The 18,363-nt window shown below is 52.3% G+C and overlaps 1 protein-coding gene across 1 annotated transcript in view; it reads right to left on the minus strand.

The window, feature by feature from the left end:
- LOC103170737 overlaps window positions 1–18,363 on the minus strand; it is a 124,232-nt gene that overhangs the window by 38,608 nt on the left and 67,261 nt on the right. Inside the window, exons 41-51 of the mRNA XM_029051572.2 lie at window positions 18,042–18,203; window positions 17,206–17,283; window positions 14,958–15,314; window positions 12,513–12,869; window positions 10,116–10,466; window positions 7,965–8,096; window positions 7,518–7,667; window positions 6,662–6,778; window positions 2,953–3,160; window positions 513–679; window positions 51–163 (exon numbers count right to left, since the gene is read on the minus strand). Of these exons, the coding sequence (XP_028907405.1) occupies window positions 51–163; window positions 513–679; window positions 2,953–3,160; window positions 6,662–6,778; window positions 7,518–7,667; window positions 7,965–8,096; window positions 10,116–10,466; window positions 12,513–12,869; window positions 14,958–15,314; window positions 17,206–17,283; window positions 18,042–18,203 (2,192 nt within the window). The remainder of the gene's footprint in view (window positions 1–50; window positions 164–512; window positions 680–2,952; window positions 3,161–6,661; window positions 6,779–7,517; window positions 7,668–7,964; window positions 8,097–10,115; window positions 10,467–12,512; window positions 12,870–14,957; window positions 15,315–17,205; window positions 17,284–18,041; window positions 18,204–18,363) is intronic.

Below are 18,363 nucleotides of genomic sequence, written 5' to 3' on the forward strand. Positions count from 1 at the left end.
GGAAGTGCTCAATAAACACACACTGATTGATTGCCACAGCCTCTCCTAACCTGGATGGTAGATTCCTGCCGCTGACGCTGAAGCCGAGCCTCTCGTGGGAGTCGCAAGTCAGGGTCAGGGAGACTGATGTTCCTCGGGTTGTCGGAATTTCAAGGTACATCAGCTGAGGGGCAGAAGAGCGGAAGGTGTTGTTTGTTCTCTGGCTGGCAAGACGGGGCAAAGTTGGGACGAAGGGCGATCGGTGAAGAGGGCGGAGCGAAGGAGTGAGGGACAGGCCCGTTGGGCTGGCCGCAATGGATGATTCGTCACCACTAAAGAGGATCCGGAGCCGACTCTCTAAGATGCTCAATCTCATTTCTGGAATCCAGTGTAGCTCTCCCCGTAGGGGCCATCCGGAATGAACAGGGAGCCCTAGGGAGTCCTGCTGCTCCTCGTTCAAGATGTTCAGCCCTCCTTCCCCACCCCCGGGCCTCCCACCCCTTCCCCATCTTCCCAGCCCACCCTGTCATTACCTGGACTGAATAGGGCAGGCCCAGCTGCTGGAGGGTGGGCAAGGAGTGGTTGACTTGGGCCACAAGCTCCGTGGTCCCACTGAGGTCTGAGGGCAGAAGAGTCTTCACTTCCACAAGGCATTTCTGGTCCCCACCCTGAGCATTCACGCTAGCCCGGATCTGGTTATCTAGGCACAGGGCGCAGACAACACGTTTTGGATCTTTGCCCGCTATTCCACCTCTCTCAGTTTCCACCTCTCTCTCCAGATGGGCAGATGGATCTCTCAATCCCAGGATAGGAGCACAACGGATAGAAACCCAGGCTGCCAGTGGAACATTAGAACGTCTGTAGATTGAGATTGCCGCTATCAGCTCTAGTATACCGTGTTTCCCAAAGCCTTCAGTACAGACCTCTGCACACAGAAAGCAACGTGGCCTAAGTGGATAGAGCCCAGGTCTGGGAGGCAGAAGGACCTGAGTTCTAATCCCAACTCTTCCACTTGTCTGCTGTGTGACCTTGGGCAGGTCACTTCACTTCGCAGGGCCTCCATTCCCTCATCTGTAAAATGGGATTAAGACTGTGAGCCTTAGGTGGGACAGGGCTGTGTCCAACCTATCTTGTGTTCACCCCAGTGTCTGGTGCACGGCAAGAACTTTAGACCCCAGTTATTATTATTAGAAAGCAGTCAATAAATACCACTGATTGCCTGAACATCTCTGCTCTTTGGTGGTCCAATCCCTGCTCAATCTTCTAAATCTTCTCTTACGGAGGCATAGCACCCTCTCCTTGACTCTTGGGGCTAGATCTCACGAACTTCTTTCGGTCGGAAACTCTTGTGTCCAACACCTCTGATGGTCACAGAGTTCTTCCCAAAAACCTAGCCTAAACTCCTCCTGTTGCAGTGTAGTACATTTCTGGAAAATCGCAATCAGAAAGGAAGAGCTTTGGCATCCTTCCTGTTGAGTGCTCACACGACCCATGGGCCGAAGGGGGGTGTGTCTGTTTATTGTTATATTGTACTCTCCCAAGCGCTTAGTACAGGGTTCTGCACACAGTAAGCACTCAATACATACGACTGAATAAATGAATGAATTCTGTGCAATGCAGGTGGGCCCAAAGGAGCCAGTTGCTTCTAGCTCTTCCTGAAACTGGACTGCCCCTAGTCCAGGGATCCCTGGAAAATAATAATAATGTTGGTATTTGTTAAGCGCTTACTATGTGCCGAGCACTGTTCTAAGCGCTGGGGTAGACACAGGAGAATCAGGATGTCCCACGTGGGGCTCACAGTCTTAATCCCCATTTTACAGATGAGGGAACTGAGGCACAGAGAAGTTAACTGACTTGCCCACAGTCACACAGCTGACAAGTGGCAGAGCTGGGATTCGAACTCATGAGCCCTGACTCCAAAGCCCGTGCTCTTTCCACTGCGCCACGCTGCTTCTCCATAGTAAACTGGACACATGCTAGATGTCTGCCCTGTCTCCCTCAGGGATTTACGGTAGCTCTGGGAGCCCCAAGGAAGTTACTGTGGCCCTCTCCTAGAATTTGGCGGAGGACACACTTCAGAGAGTGGGCTGGAGGTGGGTGAGCAAGAAGCCCTGACGGGGGAACTGGAGGTTCTTCTCCTTCAGACTGGAAGCTCATTATAATAACGATGGCATTTGTTAAGCACTTACTATGTGTCGAGCACTGTTCTGAGCGCCGGGGTAGATACAAGCTCATCAGGTTGGACACAGTCCCTGTCCCACATGGGATTCACAGTCTTAATCCTCATTTTACAGATGAGGTAACTGAAGGATAGAGAATTTAAGTGACTTGGGCGGGGAATGTGTCTGCTAAATCTGCTGTTCTGTACTCTCCCAAGCACTTAGTACAGTGCTCTGCACTCCGTAAGCACTCAGTAAGTACGACTGACTGACGGATTCTCCTTGATGATGATGGCATTCATGTCTACATGTCTACATGTCAAGCACTGTTCTAAGCACTGACCACTGTCCTAATCACCTTGCTTTGCCTCTCGAGCCCTTCCTGGGCTGACCAGAAGCATTTCCCTTCACTGGGCTGGCTACCGGCTATCTGTGGTAACGAAGATGGGGAGAGCCCAGATAAACTAAATTCATTCATTCATTCAATAGTATTTATTGAGCGCTTACTATGTGCAGAGCACTGTACTAAGCGCTTGGAATGTCCAATTGGGCAGCAGACAGAGACAATCCCTCCAGACTGTATCCTGCTGAGCACCAGCAGCTCTGACCCACCGCCCTCCCTGGCCCCGGCCATCTTGGAAGAGTCCCCTCCTGCCCTTTCCCTGCTCTGGCCTTCTTGTGCTGCGGAGCTCCTTGGAGTCAGCCCGCTACAAGGTGACAACCATGAAGGTAGGGGCCAGCAAGAGTGAGAACATCAAAACCCCATGCTACTCCTGTGCCTTTTGCCCAACCAGGTTCCTCAGCTCCCCCCTACCTCCTTTCTGCAGGCTGGCCGTGAGCTGGGCCACTTCGGGGAGCCCGAGGGCTAGCAGAGCGTCGCTGTTGTGGTCGCTCTTGCAGGCAAGCTCCCATCGCCGCCCGCTGCGGTGAGATCTCAGGGTGTAGCCGAGAGACGTCAGCCCGGCCAGAATCCGCCCGGAGGTCTCGAGGTTGAGGAGGGCTCCTTGCATGGACAGGGCAGCCTGAAATAGCCGGGGGTTGGTGCCCCGAGCATCAGCCAACGGAGGGGTAAGTTGTGCGCTGACACAATCCTGTCACTGCCGAGTCAGTCAGCTAGGACTATTTTGAACAACACAGTCTATATATGCCTAGGCACCCTGATGGGGTAAAGTGTGGAAGGCCCAATCAGTCAGCCGATCATATTTATTGAGCGCTTACTGTGTGCAGAGCACTAAGCGCTTGGGAGAGTACCATATATTAAAAAACAGACCCATTCTCTTCACCACAATGAGCCTACATTCTAGTGGGGAGACAGAAAGTGAGAAGCAGCATAGCCTGGTGACTAGAGCACAGGCCTGGGAGTCAGAAGGACCTGGGTTTTAATCCCGGCTCTGCCATCTGTCTGCTGTGTGACCTTGGGCAAGTCATTTCATTTCTCTGTGTCTCAGTTCCGTCGTATGTAAAATGGGGATCATGACTGTGAGCTCCAGTGTAGAACACGGACTGTGTCCAACCTGTCTTGTCTTATGCCGTTGCGTCATTTCCGAACTACGGCGACATCACGGACTACCTTGTATCTACCCCAGGGCTTATTACAGTGCCTGGCCCGTAGGAAGCACTTAGAAATACCATTTTCGAAAAGGCACATAACCAGTGATTAACTAACACCATTATTATTGTTAAAGTTATTGTTATTAATAATGAGGAGGTTCCAGTGTGCCGCAATTCTCTCCCACTGGGAGAATGGCTCCTGCAGTCAGCATGTTCCTCCAGCACTTACAGATTTTTAGATTTTTAGTTGAAAACTTAGACAAGATCTCACAGGCTGTTGAGCTCTCCGGAGATCACCTCATCCATCTCACTGCTTTGTTTTCCGTTTTTTGTTTTAATCACATTTGTTCAGTGTTTACTATGTGCCAGGGACTCTACTCAGCAGTGGGATAGATACAAGAAAATCAGGTTATACACACTCTCTGTCCCGCGCGGGGCTCACACTCGTAATCCCCATTTTTTACAGATGAGTCCAATTATAGGGGATAGGTCTAATATCACTAATATCCTTATTCACATCGCTGAGGCAGCATAAACTGCACCTTGGGCAGTAGCTTCTATATGGACAGTGACAGCTGTGGCCTGTGACTCAGCCGAATGGACCCAAGTCAGGGATGAGGTCAAATCACAACTGAGGCCCAGAGAAGAAGTCGAGTGACTTGCCCAAGGTCACACAGCAGGCACGTGGCGGAGCCAGGATTTGAACCCAGATTCTCTGATTCCCAGGCCTCTGCTTTTTCCACGAGGCCATCCTGCTTCTCAAGGCAGAAATAACCTTAGCCTCTTTCAGATGGATAAATGGTCTGGTTTGGGAACTAATTATACACATTTAAAGATCACTGTTACCATAGCTTTACTGGAAGCAAGGAACTTTAACTAGCTATAATTAGTTCCCTGCAAAATGCTAATGTATTAACGGTGTTTTTGATCACTGTGGGCAGGGAACATATCTGCCAACTCTGTTGTGTTGTACTCTCCCAAGCGTTTAGTATAATGCTTTGCACATACTAAGCACTCAATAAGTACCACTGATGGATTGATTTGATATGGAAACACAGAAGCAGCGTGGCTCAGTGGAAAGAGCCCGGGCTTCAGAGTCGGAGGTCATGGGTTCGACTCCCGGCTCTGCCACTTGTCAGCTGGGTGACTGTGGGCGAGTCACTTCACTTCTCTGGGCCTCAGTTACCTCATCTGTAAAATGGGGATTAACTGTGAGCCTCACGTGGGACAACCTGATTACCCTGTATCTACCCCAGCGCTTAGAACAGTGCACATAGCACGGGCTCAACAGATACCAACGTTATTATTATTATTATCAAAGTCTGCTGCAACAAACTGTAGGGGGCCAAAGCTTGGCAGTCTCTAAGCAGTGACTAAGAGCGACTCACAGACACTTAAGCTATTTGATTGTCTTCAAACTATCCTCCCCGTCGTCCCTCGTTGAAGGGGGCCATTTTAAAGGAACGGGGGGGGGGGGGTTTCAAGAACCCAACTTTTGCAATGGAGCAGGAATGATGGTAATTTAATAGGAAGAGAGAGAAATGGCTCCAGAGTAAAGTGACCAGATGATCCACTTTAGCGGGGGACAGTGGCACACCTTAGGGTCCCATCCAGACACCCCTCTAGAAGCTTCACTTTTGGCTGGGTGGTGGGACGGGCAGAGCAGGGACTTCAGAGTCAGGAGGCGGAGGAAGTGGACAAGGGGATTCCTTTTTCAGTGGCCATGGCCATAAAGGCGACTTCCATTACGCCCACCGGGAAGCTTCAGTGTCCCACCGAAAACCCTAGTGGTTATTAATAATGATAGTAATAATAATGATGATATTTCCTAAGCACTTCCTTTGTGTCAAGCACTGTTCTAAGTGCTGGATACAAGCTAATTAGGTTGGACACAACTCCTGTCCCACATGGGGCTCATAGTCTTCATTCCCTCCTCCCTTCTGTGCCCATCCCATCCCACCTAATAAGATGAGGGGAGTTTTCAGGCCATCTTGGCCCAGAGCTAGGTCCAAAACTCAAAGCCTCCAGCACCCAGACAGCTCCCCTAGAGATCCAAGCACTCCTGGGAAGGGGTAGGAGACTATTCTCGATTCCCAGACCTCAGCAAAAAAGAGGGAAACCTCAAGCCCAAAATGTCTTCCCGCAGTCCCGGGGAAGCCAGCCTTGACCTTCCAGAACAGAGCCTCAGAACAGAGGGCTCTCCGGGGAAGTTTCAGGAAACTTGCTTGGGAGAATTTAGCTTTAACACCTTCCGTGCACCTCACTGAGGGAGGTGGCCAGATCATTCCAGAGAAATCAACCGGGCCTCCACCCTCCTCCTCGGTATCCCAGCCATGATGCTTCAAACTGTCAGCAAGAAACAGGAGGAATAGAAAGATCAATGCTAGTCCCGGGATCAAAGTTTCCCATTTGTATTTTAAATTCTCCCTGCATGCAGTGTGGCCTAGCGGCAAGAGCACAGGGCTGGGAATCGGAGAACCTGGGTTTGAACCCCGGCCCTGCCACTTGCCTACTGTGCGACCTTGGGCAAGTCACTTCACTTCTCTGGGCCTCAGTTTCCTCCCCTCTAAAATGGCCATTAAATATACCTTAGTCTTACGGGACAGGGACTGTGTCGCAACTGACTGTAAACCTCACTGTGGGCAGGGAACTGGTCAACCAACTCTGCATTACTGTGCTCTCCCAAGCGCTTTGTACTGTGATCTGCACATAGTAAGTGCTCATGATCGACGATGATGACTGTACTCCAGTGCTCGGCACATAACAAATGCTCAACAAATATACCGACGTTATTGTTTTGTCTTGTCGATCCTCAATCTATTTTCTCTCAAATTAATTTGCCCAAGTCCTCTAAATCACCGAGTTCCCTCCTTTCTCTCCAACTGGGAAGACGAGCCGGCCTCGTCCCCAAGCGGCAGTGAGTCCGCCTGGATTCTCCTCTCCTCCTTCTGCTGAGGTGGCAGGCCACTTACCTCCAGATCTACCCTGTCTCCCACCCAAAAGGTTCGGAGGGCCGGGACGTTGTGCCGGAGTTTGTAGTCGAGGAAAATGCGATCCAGGCTCCGGGTGAAGTTCAGCTCTTCTGAGATCTGTCAGGTCAGCACAGTGATGGTGTTTGCTAAGCGCTTACTAAGCGCTGGGATGGATATCAGCAAATCAAGTTGGACTCAGTCCCTGTCCCAAGCAGAGCTCACAGTCTCAATCTCCAGACCTGCCCAAGATCGCACAGCCGAAAGGTGGCAGAACAACCAACCCAAGCTGGGCAGAACAAATGTTTTAAAGACATTCTTTAACAATATGATACAGGAATGAAGTGTTGAGACACCAACAGGCTGATAGCAGGAAGTAGGGCAGGGGTTATTCTCCTTGAAAGAGGCTATAGAAAGACCAAGAATCCGGTCTTGGAAACAGAGGCAGATTCCGTTTTTAGCCACGTCAGAGCTGCATGGAACTCTTTGCCCCTCCCATTCCACATCACCGTAAAATGGAGATTAAGACTGTGAGCCCCATGTGGGACAGGGACAGTGTCCAACCTGACAACCCTCTGTTCACCCCAGCACTCAGTACAGTGCCTGGCAAATAGTGAGTGCTTAACTAATATCAAAAAAAAAAAAAAAGTATAGGGTGATCCCAATTCTCCCGTCTTGAAAATGTCATTTCTCCACTGAGACAGATTTGGACTGAACATTCGAGTCATCTTTTGGATTAGATTTCATACTACTCGAGGGCCGGAACTGGGTCTGGGCTCCACCGTCTCCTCTTAGCGCCCGAGGCCTTACTCGACAGAGACTCTGGGACGGACGTCTCCCAGTTGGAGGGGCCTCTCACCTGCTTGCTGCCCACACCGAACTGGATGGCGCGTCTGTAGTTTTGGCCATCTCTCTCTATGGTCACATCCACGAGTGTCCTGGTGGGAATGCCCAAGCGGGCAGCACCGGGCAGGTTGTGGGTGAGCACTGCATCCAGTTCTTGGTGGGTCTGGGGGGTGAGGAAATACCTCAGGTTAGAAAAGCCATGACCTCCTACCTCCTACTGCTCATTAGACTCCCTCCCTGCTCAGAAACGGGCTAGTCAGGGAGGGTTGGAGAGAGTTGAATATCGCGATCCCTCCAATAGTAGAAGGAAGACTGGGGGCATGGCCCTGCTCCCTAAATCAGAGTCCTCCAGCTCGACTCTCTCTTCAAATCGCTTCTCTCCAGTGGGGGCTCCCATCCACCCAGAGCCCACCCACCCACAGCCCCCAGTACCTGCCAGACTCAACGGCCGCTTGCTCACCTCTCTGGCTTTGAGGATGAGGAGCCCCTGCAAAGCCCGGTTGCCCAAGGCGACGAGCATCTGAAGGTCCAGCTCCTTGTTGTCCAGCACCACGTAGCCCGAAACGTCCGCCCGACCCGGGATGCCGAGGTCCTACAGTCGATTAATCAATAGTATTTATTGAGTACTTACTGTGCGCAGATCACTCTACTAAGCGCGTGAGAAAGTACAATATAACAAAATGGTTGTTTTTTCAATGTATTTGTTAAGTGCTTACTATGTGCCAGGAACTGTCATAGGGTAGATACAGTGCGGCCTAGTGGATAGAGTACAGGCCTGGGAGTCTGAAGGACCTGGGTTCTAATCTCAGCCCCGCCACTGTCTGCTGTGGGACACTGGACGGGTAACTTCACTTCTCTATGCCTCAGTTACCTCATCTGTAAAATGGGGAATGAGACTGGGAGCCTTATGCGGAACAGGGACTGTGTTCAAATTGACTATCTTGTATCTACTCCAGTGCTTAGTACAGTGCATGGCACATAGTGCTTAACAAATACCACAGTTGTTTTTATTATACAAGCTTATCAGGTTGGACACAGTCCCACATGGGGCTCACAATCAAGGCAGGTGGGAATGGGACTTAATCCCCATTTTATGGATGAGGTAGCCGAAGCACAGAGATGTTCAGTGCCTTCCCCAAGGTCACAGAGCAGACAAGCGGCAGAACCAGAGTCTGAACCCAGGTCCTCTAACTCCCGAGGCCTGTGTTCTTTCCACTAGGCCATGCTGTTTCTCCCACAAGGAGCTCACGTTGTTCAGGGGCCGACGGACATTAAAATAGATTACAGGAAGGGGAAATAACGGAGCTCAGAACTGCTGCGGGTGGGAATGCTGGAGAGTGGGGAGGGGAGTAAGGGACAAGAAATCTCTTCCCCTTAGCTAGGGTGGGACGTAGAGAAAGCGAGCAAAGAAAACAAGGTATCAGCGGGCCGACGGCGTCAACAGGCTGCAGAAGCGAGTCATCCCACACAACTCCACCCACAGCTCCCAACATCCCTACCTCTCCCCTTTTTATTATATTTCATTCAATCCTATTTATTGACTGTGTGCACTGTCCTACATGCTTGGAAAGTACAATTCAGCAATAAAGAGAGACAATCCCTGCCCACACAGTTTATAGTACTTGTTAAACACTTACTATGTGCCAGGCACTGTTTTAAGCACTGGGGTAGATAAAGGCTAATCCAGCTGGGTACAGTCTATGTCCCACATGGGGCTCACAGGATTAATTCCGATTTTACAGATTAGCTTCTCCCCAGGCTCAGAGAGCAACAAGCACCGGCCTGAAACAAACACCACTGAGTTCCTTCCCAGACCGAGGTTTCTGGAGACAGTAGCCTCAGAAGAGAGAGAAATGAGGGAGAGCAGATAACCCTGCTTGGGCCCTACTCTCCGATTTCTTCTAGGCCAGGAAACATTCCACTCTCCTGGGTCTTCCGACTCCACTGTAACAACATTCAACCAATCGATTGTATTTATTGAGCACTTACCACGTGCAGAGCACTGTACTAAGTGTTTGGGAGACTACGAAAGAAGAGCATATGCATCCCCTGCCCATAACAAACTCTCTCAAGCATTTAGTTCGGTGTTCTGCACACAGTAAATGTTCTGTAAGTACCACTGTTTGATTAACCTGTAAACTGCAAGTTCGCTGTGGGTAGGTATTGCTCTGTTTATTGCTATACTGTACTCTTCCAAGAGCTTAGTACAGTGCTCTGTACACCGTAAGCGTTCAATAAATATGATTGAGTCCATTATCTCCCATCCTAATAATAATAAAAATAACCGTGGTATGTGTTAAGAGCTTATTTTTTGCCAAGCACCGTACTAAGCACAGGGGTAGATACAAGATAAGTGGGTTGGACACAGTCCCTGTCCCACATAGGACTCACAGTCTTCATCCCCATTTTACAGATAAGGCTAACCGAGACACGGAGAAGTGAAGTGACTTTCCCGAGGTCAGAGAGCAGACAAGGGGCAGAAGTGGGTTTAGAACCCAGGTCCTTCCGACTCCCAGGCCACGTGCTCTTTCCACTAGGCCATGCTGCTTCTCCAATTCCGGTGCTCCTGAACCCCCGGCCCTTCCGGCCAGCGGCGCCCCTCCGGAAGTACCTTTAGGGCTCCGCATGCGTTGTCCAGCAGCGCTTTCCACTGAAGCTTCCTTTCAGCCTGCAGCTCCCCGCTGGCTTGAAGCCTGCAGGCGTCCGCTCCCAGCTCCAGGCCCAACTGGTAGGGGGCCTGCTTGGCGGCACGGATGGCCAGCTGGCTCTCCCCCGGGAGGGCTCGCAGAGCTGGCAGCTCGTGCCTGAGGGCGGCGCGGAGGGCGAGCCTGGGCTGGCACATTGCCTCCACGGCCACGGAGGCCGCCTTGCCCCGCACCACGAGGGTCCCCAGCAGCTCGGCGCGGCAGCTGCCCGTCTGGATAGATCCGTTGAACCGCGTGTGAGCCGGGATCCGGAAGCCCTGCCGTCGGCAAGACAAATGGTCCTTGGTAAGTGCTTACTGTGTGCCGAGCACTGTTCTAAACACTGGAGAAGATACAAGCTAGTCGGGTTGGACACAGTCCCTGTCCCACATGGGACTCACACTCTTAATCCCCATTTTTTTACAGATGAGGTAACTGAGGCACAGAGAAGTGAAGTGTCTTGCCCCGGAGCACACAGCGGACAGGTGGCGGAGCTGGGATTAGAACCCAGGTCCTCCTCAACCCAGGCCCATGCCCTATCCACAACAACACTCTGCTTCTTCAGCGTCTCATCCCTGGGCACGGAATCGGGCGTCACCCTTCTCGTTGCCGAGCTTCAGTGACTTCTCTCCACTGACATCCTTGGCACCTGAGATTTCTCTCCGGGAGCTCCGCCTCATCATTACGCTTAAAGCTCTCCTTAGAATGAGGTTTACTATTGTTTCCAGAAGCCCTGAGTGCCACTCAGCGCACCTTTTTTTAAAAAAATGTTATTTGTTATGTTCTTACTATGCGCCAGGCCCCATACTAAGGACTGGGGTGGGCACAAACAGATCGAGTCGGACACAGTCCCCGTCCCGTATGGGCCCCACAGCCATTTTAGAGATGAGGAAGCTGAGGCACAGAGAATGAAGTGACTTGCTTAAGGTCACAGTAGACCTTAAGTGGCAGAGTTGGTGCTTGAACCCAGGTCCTTCTGACTCCTAGGCCCGTGACGATGTCCGTACAACAAATGCCCAGATGATAAACTTCCTCCACCTAAGTCCTTTCAGTTTTGACAGAGAGGAGTTTCCTGATACGTGTATGCGGAAATAGTCCCACCCGGGAAGTCTGTGGAAACATAGGGACGTATTGCTGAGCTCAACTAGCAGTGTTTGTGCCTCAGGGGCCGCCTTTAACACCCGCCAAGGCCTCGCTCCTCCCACCCCCATAAGCCCCAGTCCCCTCCCCTTCCCCCAGCCCCCTAAACACCAGTGCTTTCCTCTCAACTCCTCTATGGCGGCACTAGGCCGAAAACCGTATTAAGAAGGAAGAATGTGGGCCGGGAAGCAGCTGTGGTCTTTGGGAAGGTTGTGGGATGGCACACTAAACGAGAGCCTTAATTCCAACTCCACTATGTCCTGCTGTGTGATGCTGGACAAGTCATCCCACTTCTCTGTTCCTCGGCTCCCTCATCTGTAAAATGGGGATTAAATCTCTCTTCTCCCTCTCTCATACTGAAAGCCCACGGGGGACGGGGACCGTGTCTGACCTGATGAGCTTGTATCTGCCCCAGATACAGTGCTTGGCACGTAGTGGGTGCTTAACAAATACTATTCCTTCTTCTTCTTATCATTATTATTACCATTGGGCTACCAGGATTTTGTCTTCCCCAGGTCCACTAGACGCTTAATCTGGCCCTAAGCAGCTGCCGTTTCCCCCACTTCTGAGTGCGGACATCTTCCTCTCGGGCCGAGACCACCTCTTCTTCACACTCCGAAATGCCCACAGAGTCAAGTTGGACCTATCTGAAGTCACGGGGAGGTATGAATGGTCATGTAAGCCGTGATCAAGTCCCCTAGGTTCTCACCTCACCTCCCTATAGTAAAGCAGAGGGGGATTTTAGAGACCAGGCAGGTGTAAATGCTGTCCTGTCCAGGTCATTGGAGGGGGGCTCGTCATCCTGGCCCCACGCAGAATCTGACATTGGAAGTAGAAGCTCTCACCCTGGTCAGACCAGACCTTTCTCAGCCATTATAATAAAATCCTCAAACTGGGCAGCCGATTCATCGGTCCAGATGCGGCTGGGTGGGTGCAAAACTCCTTTCTCTCCTTCCCTCCCAAATCCACCTTCTTCCTCTCCCTCCCCCAAAGGAGAAGACATCATCACCAGCATTAGGGATTCAGTCATTACCAGGCTGGAAGCTGCCCTGCTCGTGCCAGCCTCTGCCACACCACGGGGACCTTACCCGGTCCCTCTCCTTGCCCCCCGCTGCCAGATCACAGCATTCTCACCCAGCCCTCTTCCCACCAACCTCCCTCAACCCCACCACCCCATGAATTACCTTCAGAGGCTCACAGTCCGCCTCCGACTCTAGCACCCAGCGGGTCTGGTTTCTGGGCCGGCGCTCCACTCTGGCATGCAGCTGGCACTGCCCAACCTGCACGGAGAGAGCCCCCCCGGGGGCAGGGCCTGGACCCATGGAGAAGTGGACGGCGCTGTCGCGGGGCAGCCCCACGAGACTCAACTGAGGGAAGGAGTGACCCAGCCTGCCCTGCACCACAGACCCAGGTTGGCAGGAGCCAGTGAGGTGCAGGTGGGCATCTCTGTCATCGCTTTTGACGTTGAGGGTCAAGTCGAGGACACAAGGGTCGAGACCGAGAGAGCCCCTGATGCCCAGAATTTGTGGGAAGCCAAGGTCCTAAAGAGAGAAGAGATGACATTAGTACACAGGCTAGTTTATTCTGGTGACTCGTGGTTATTTTACTTTGGGTTTCACTGGTGCCTTCAATCACACAGTGTATTTCCCCAGACATAACTGAACTATTTCCTGTTTTATCCCCCTACTCGTACGGTTAATAAATCATTTTGGTCCATTTCACCCTTGAGGCAGGGTCCGTGAGTCGCCCAAGTGCCTAGCTCAGAATCTAACACCACTCGACAGTCGCTCAATCAGTACCACTGACCGGGCGTATCGATCAGCGGGACCTAATGTGGCAGAAGACAAGTAAATGTCTCCAAACTAACAGACCGACTGGCATGGAATTTGCACATTCCTCATTTGACATCTGACTGAAAAAAATGTACACTATCATTCTTCCTTTCCCATTAAAGTCTTCTCAACCTTCCCGGTCTGGTAGAACCGGCCTTACCTGGAAATACTCCTGGCTGGGCTCCTCTTAGAGTGCCCACCTGCCTTTGCTTCTAATAATCTCCTGGGGATTTTTCCCTCTCATTCACTGGTATTGATTGAGCACTTACTGTGTGCAGAACACTGTACTAAGCACTTGGAATGTACGCAACAGATGGAGACAATCCCCGCCCAGTGAGGGGCTCACAGTCTAATCGGGGAGACAGACAGCAAGAGCAAAGCAGAACAAAAACAACATTATCAAGACAAATAGAATCGAGGGGAGGAACACCTCTTTAACAAAATAAATAGGGTAATAAATAATACCTACAAATGAGCACAGTGCTGAGGGGACGGGAAAGGGGAGGAGCAGAGGGTTGGGGGGGGAGGAGAGGGAAAGCAGAGGGAAAGGGGGCTCAGCCGAGGGGAGGGGAAGGAGGAGGAGAGGGTGGAGGGGAAGCAGAGGGAAAGGGGGGCTCAGTCTGGGAAGGCCTCTTGGAGGAGGTGAGCTCTTAGCAGGGCTTTGAAGAGGGGAAGAGAGTTAGTTTGGCGGACGGGAGGAGGGAGGGCAAGACCCCTGCTCCTCTGGATAGACTTTTCTAGAAATAGAAGAGAGCAAAGACCAGGCAGCTCCGTCTGGGGCCAAGGCCTTGGAGGGAAGCAGACCAGTGAGGTGAGAGAGGGGATTTAGCTAAAGAGAGGATTTAGCGCTTATGGCCGAGCTGGACCTAAGGCTGCTATGAAGTTATCTGCCATAGGAACACCTGACCTAGTTTTCAGGGTCCAGAGGGGAAACGAGAACGTGAATGAAAGACAAGACAGTGTTACCCAGTGGATAGAACACGGGCCTGGGAGTCAGAAGGACCCGGGTTCTAATCCAGGCTCCACCACCTGTCTGCTGTACGACTTTGGGCAAGTCACTTAACTTCTCTGTGCCTCAGTGCCCTCATTTGTAAAATGGGGAATAAGACTGTGAGCCCCATGCAGGTCAGGGTCTGTTCCGACCCGATCTGCTTGTGTTCATCCCGGCGCTCAGTACTGTGCATGGCAAATAGTAAGCATGTTGGGTAGGGACTGTCTCTATCTGATGCTGAATTGTACTTTCCAAGCGTTTAGAACAGTGCTCTGCACTCAGTAAATATGAAATACTACAATTATTAAGTCACTTAACTTCTCTGTGGCTCAGTTACCTCATCTGAGCCCCATCTGGGACCGGGATTGCATCCAACCTGAATATCTTGCATCTACCCCAGCGCTTACTGGAGTGCCTGGAACCTAGTAAGTGCTTAACAAATACCACTGAAATAAAAAAGAAAAAGAAGCCCTGCTCATTTTGGTTCCGGCTCAGGAAAGCTAGTCAGCAGGAATAAAGGCACCCAGGTAGCGGGACTCCTCAGAGGCAGACAAGGATTCAAGTGGCCAGAGTTTGATATAGGTGGCTTTGCTTGCAAACCCAAACGACGCAGGCTATCTCCAATCAGTGGTACATATTGAGCCTTACTATGTGCAAAGCACTGTTCTAAGCACTTGGGAGAGTACAATAGAATTAGCAGACACGTTCCCTGCCCAAAATGAACTTACAGACTAGCAGGACTTCCAAAAACGTGTCCTCCCCCCACCCCCCCCCCACCCCCCCAGCCCAAACGAATGACAGCCTACCTCCAGGGCCGGGCACCCGTTCACCAGAGACAGGGTCCAGTTGGTGCCATTCACGTCGCTTTCCCGCCCGAGGCCTCCACCCGCCGTTAGCAGGCACTGGCCCAGGGCCACCTCCAGGAGGGCCCCGGGCCTGCTTCCCTCCCCCGCCTCCATCCGGATCCGGTTCTCCCTGGCGACTCCCAGGGCTCCGAGCGCGGGCCAGGAGTGCCGGAGTCCGGCTTCCAGGTTGTTCGGGGGTCCGCAGAGGGCCTTAAGGGGCAGGTGGGCGGCGGCTTCCCTGGAAGGGCCCTGCCCGGTGACACTGGCCTCGCAGCCGCGGGCCTGGAGGGAGCCGTTCAGGTCCACCGTGGCTGGAGTCTGAAACCGAGATGATTGGGTTGGTTAGACAAATAATAATTATGGAATAATCATGGCATGCGTTAAGTGCTTACTATGTGCCGGGCACTGTACTAAGTGCTGGAGTGGATACAAGCAAACTGGGTTGGACACAGTCCCTGTCCCACGTGGGACTCAGAGTCTCCACCCCCACTTTACAGATGAGGTAACTGAGGCACAAAGCAGTTGAGTGATTTGCCCAAGGTCAGAGAGCAGAAAAGTCCTGAGCCGAGATTAGAATCCATAACCTTCTGACTCCCAGGCCCGTGGTCTATCCACTATGCCATACTCCTTCTCAGATGATTGCGCTGGATCCCCTGAAGCACTCTGATACTCATCACGGCACTTACATAAATATCTTTATACTTTTCCACTTCCTTTTTCACCTCCTCCAAGAGGCCTTTCCAGCCTAAACCACCCCATTCTTCCCGCGGTTTTCCCTCCCCTCCACATCGCCCCGACTCGCTCCCCTTGCTCTCCCCACCTCTCCCCCCAGCACAGCGCTTGTGTGGATATGTACATATCTATGATTCTATTTATATTTACTGATGCTGGATTACTTGTTTGGATACGTATGTATCTATAATTCTATTAATATATAGATGCCTGTTTACTTGTTTTGATGTCTGTCTCCCCTGTTCTAGACTGTAAGCCCAGAGTGGGACAAGGATTGTCTCTCTTTATTGCGGAATGGTACTTTCCAAGCCCTTAGTGCAGTGCTCTGCACACAGTGAGCGCTCAATAAATACGATTGAATGAATGAATTTATTTTAATGTCTAGCTCCCCCGGTAGACTGTAAGCTCCTTCTTGGCGGGGATCGTGCCTACCAACTCTGTACTGAAAGCACTGTACTTTCCCAAGAGCTTAGTACAGCGTTCCGCACACCATCAGTGCTTGGTAGTCCTGCTTCCCGTTCTGAGAGGAATTTCCATCAGATTGTAAACACCCTGCGGGCAGTGAACACGTATCTTGCCTTTATACGGTTCACTGCATTCAGTAGGAGCCTAATAAATATCCCCGGTCGTTGGATTGATTTGCCACCTCCCTGACCCACCATTTTCAAAAGGATCTTGGAAGACCGAGTGGAGAAAAGCTTATTGCAGGATCCTACGTTTGTGTCACATTTTGCCTTCTCCATTTGTGAGTGAGAAGGGGAGGAAATGAGTTCAAAATTGCAGCAGTCCCGAGTTTGAGTAGGCCCAAAGACCAGATTCCTATCAGTCGGAAAGATAAGGCTCCCCTGGTTCCCTGAGAAGAGAGCTGTTCGGAAAAAAGTGGACCACCATCTGCCCCGCCTGGTCTAGAAGGTGAGAAGAAGCTGGTGAGAAGCAGCGTGGCTCGGTGGAAAGAGGCCGGGCTTGGGAGTCAGAGGTCATGGGTTCGAATCCCGGCTCCGTCACTTGTCAGCCGTGTGACTGCGGGCGAGCCACTTAACTTCTCTGTGCCACAGTTACCTCATCTGGAAAACGGGGATTAAGGCTGTGAGCCTCACGTGGGACAACGTGATCACCCTGTATCTCCCCCAGCGCTTAGAACAGTGCTCTGCACACGGTAAGCGCTTGACAAATACCAACATTATTATTATTATTATTATTAGACATTCTTCTGTGTAGAGGTGGGGGGTGGAATCGCCTGACCTTGGGGTCCTTTCCGGCTCATGGCTTCTCTATGACCATTCCCATTTTGGGGAATCCGCAGGATAAGCAGGAGGTGAAAAAATTGGAGAAAGGCCAGAGGAAATGCTGAAATGCTGAAACGACTGGGAGGGGTGCCGGGCCAAGGACTGCTCCCCACACCCAGGCCGGTCTATTGGCAGTTCAGCTTTCTCCCACTATACTGCCGGAAGCCCAAGGCTGACAAGAAAGCCCGTACCTCAGACGGCCGGCTGGCCACCTCGCCCCTGCAGTGGCCGGACAGCTGGCTGGACGAAGCTTCTCCGCTGCAGTTGACCTGGGGGGAGGGGGGGAGAGGGTGGCATAAAGGCAGGAAAGGGCCGGCACCCATCGGAGATACTCCCTGCCTGGAACTCCCCTCTCAGTTAAGCCATCCCACAGCCCTTCTCGCCCACAGATCTCCCTCCTCCGAGAGAGATAACCCTAATACCCATCCACCTACCTTCCGGGTCACGCCACGCATCAGCCTCCTCAACAGACGTATTTACCTTTTCTTTCATTTCATTCATTCGTTTGGGTCTATGACTAAAATCTAGTCTCCACCTTAGCTATTGTACTTTGGGCAACGTATGCCTTCTGTCTTGCCCGTTAGATCCTAAGCTCCCTTAGGGTAGAGGTCCTGTTTCTGATTTCTTCTGTCGGTTGCTCAGGCCTCTGGGCACCGCCCACGCCCGGTGTGCTACGAAGAGCGCTGGAGGAAAGAGCGGTTGGCAAATGCTGCTTTGGCACCCACTGAGACTTGCACGTCCTTCCACCCTCCTGCCCTTCTGGTCACGTCCCCAGCCCCTGATCTGCCAGCTGAACTTGCCCAGCCTAAGGGAGCCCCTAGCCATGGTGCCCTTCTGCTCGGAGCCCGTCAGTGGAATGGAGCAACCAGAGATGGGGAGAGATGGCCTCCCGGGAGCTCCCCAAGGACACGCAGGCTTTGCCTTCCGCAGTTCCCCCCCCCCCCCCCGCCCCGGCCCGTGTGCCCCGGCAGTAACGGATCCCCGACGATCGGGCCGTGGGGGCCGGGCAGAAGAGCGGGTGGCTCACCCGGACCTCGGAGGGAAGGGAGCCCAAGAGCCCCGACAGATCGTGCTGCAGTCCCAGGGCCACCACCACCGTGCTGTCGGTGCTGCGCCTCTCCAGCTCCGCACGCAGATGCTGGCCGTCCACGCTGGCCTTCAGGCCGGCCGCCAGCCTCCTCAAGGACTTCTGGGAAGGAGGGAAAGTGAACCACGGGGCTGAGGAGGAGCTCCGCCGGGATCCCGGCTGGAGGGTTCCAGCGAAGGGCGGACAGGGCTGCTGCCCCGGTATGGGAGAGGGGAGAGCCCCCACCCTCGAGCCGGACTAGTAGAGGATGGAACCAAGTCCG

The sequence above is a fragment of the Ornithorhynchus anatinus genome, chromosome 2 (genome assembly GCF_004115215.2).
Source record: "Ornithorhynchus anatinus isolate Pmale09 chromosome 2, mOrnAna1.pri.v4, whole genome shotgun sequence".
Lineage (NCBI taxonomy): Eukaryota > Metazoa > Chordata > Mammalia > Monotremata > Ornithorhynchidae > Ornithorhynchus > Ornithorhynchus anatinus.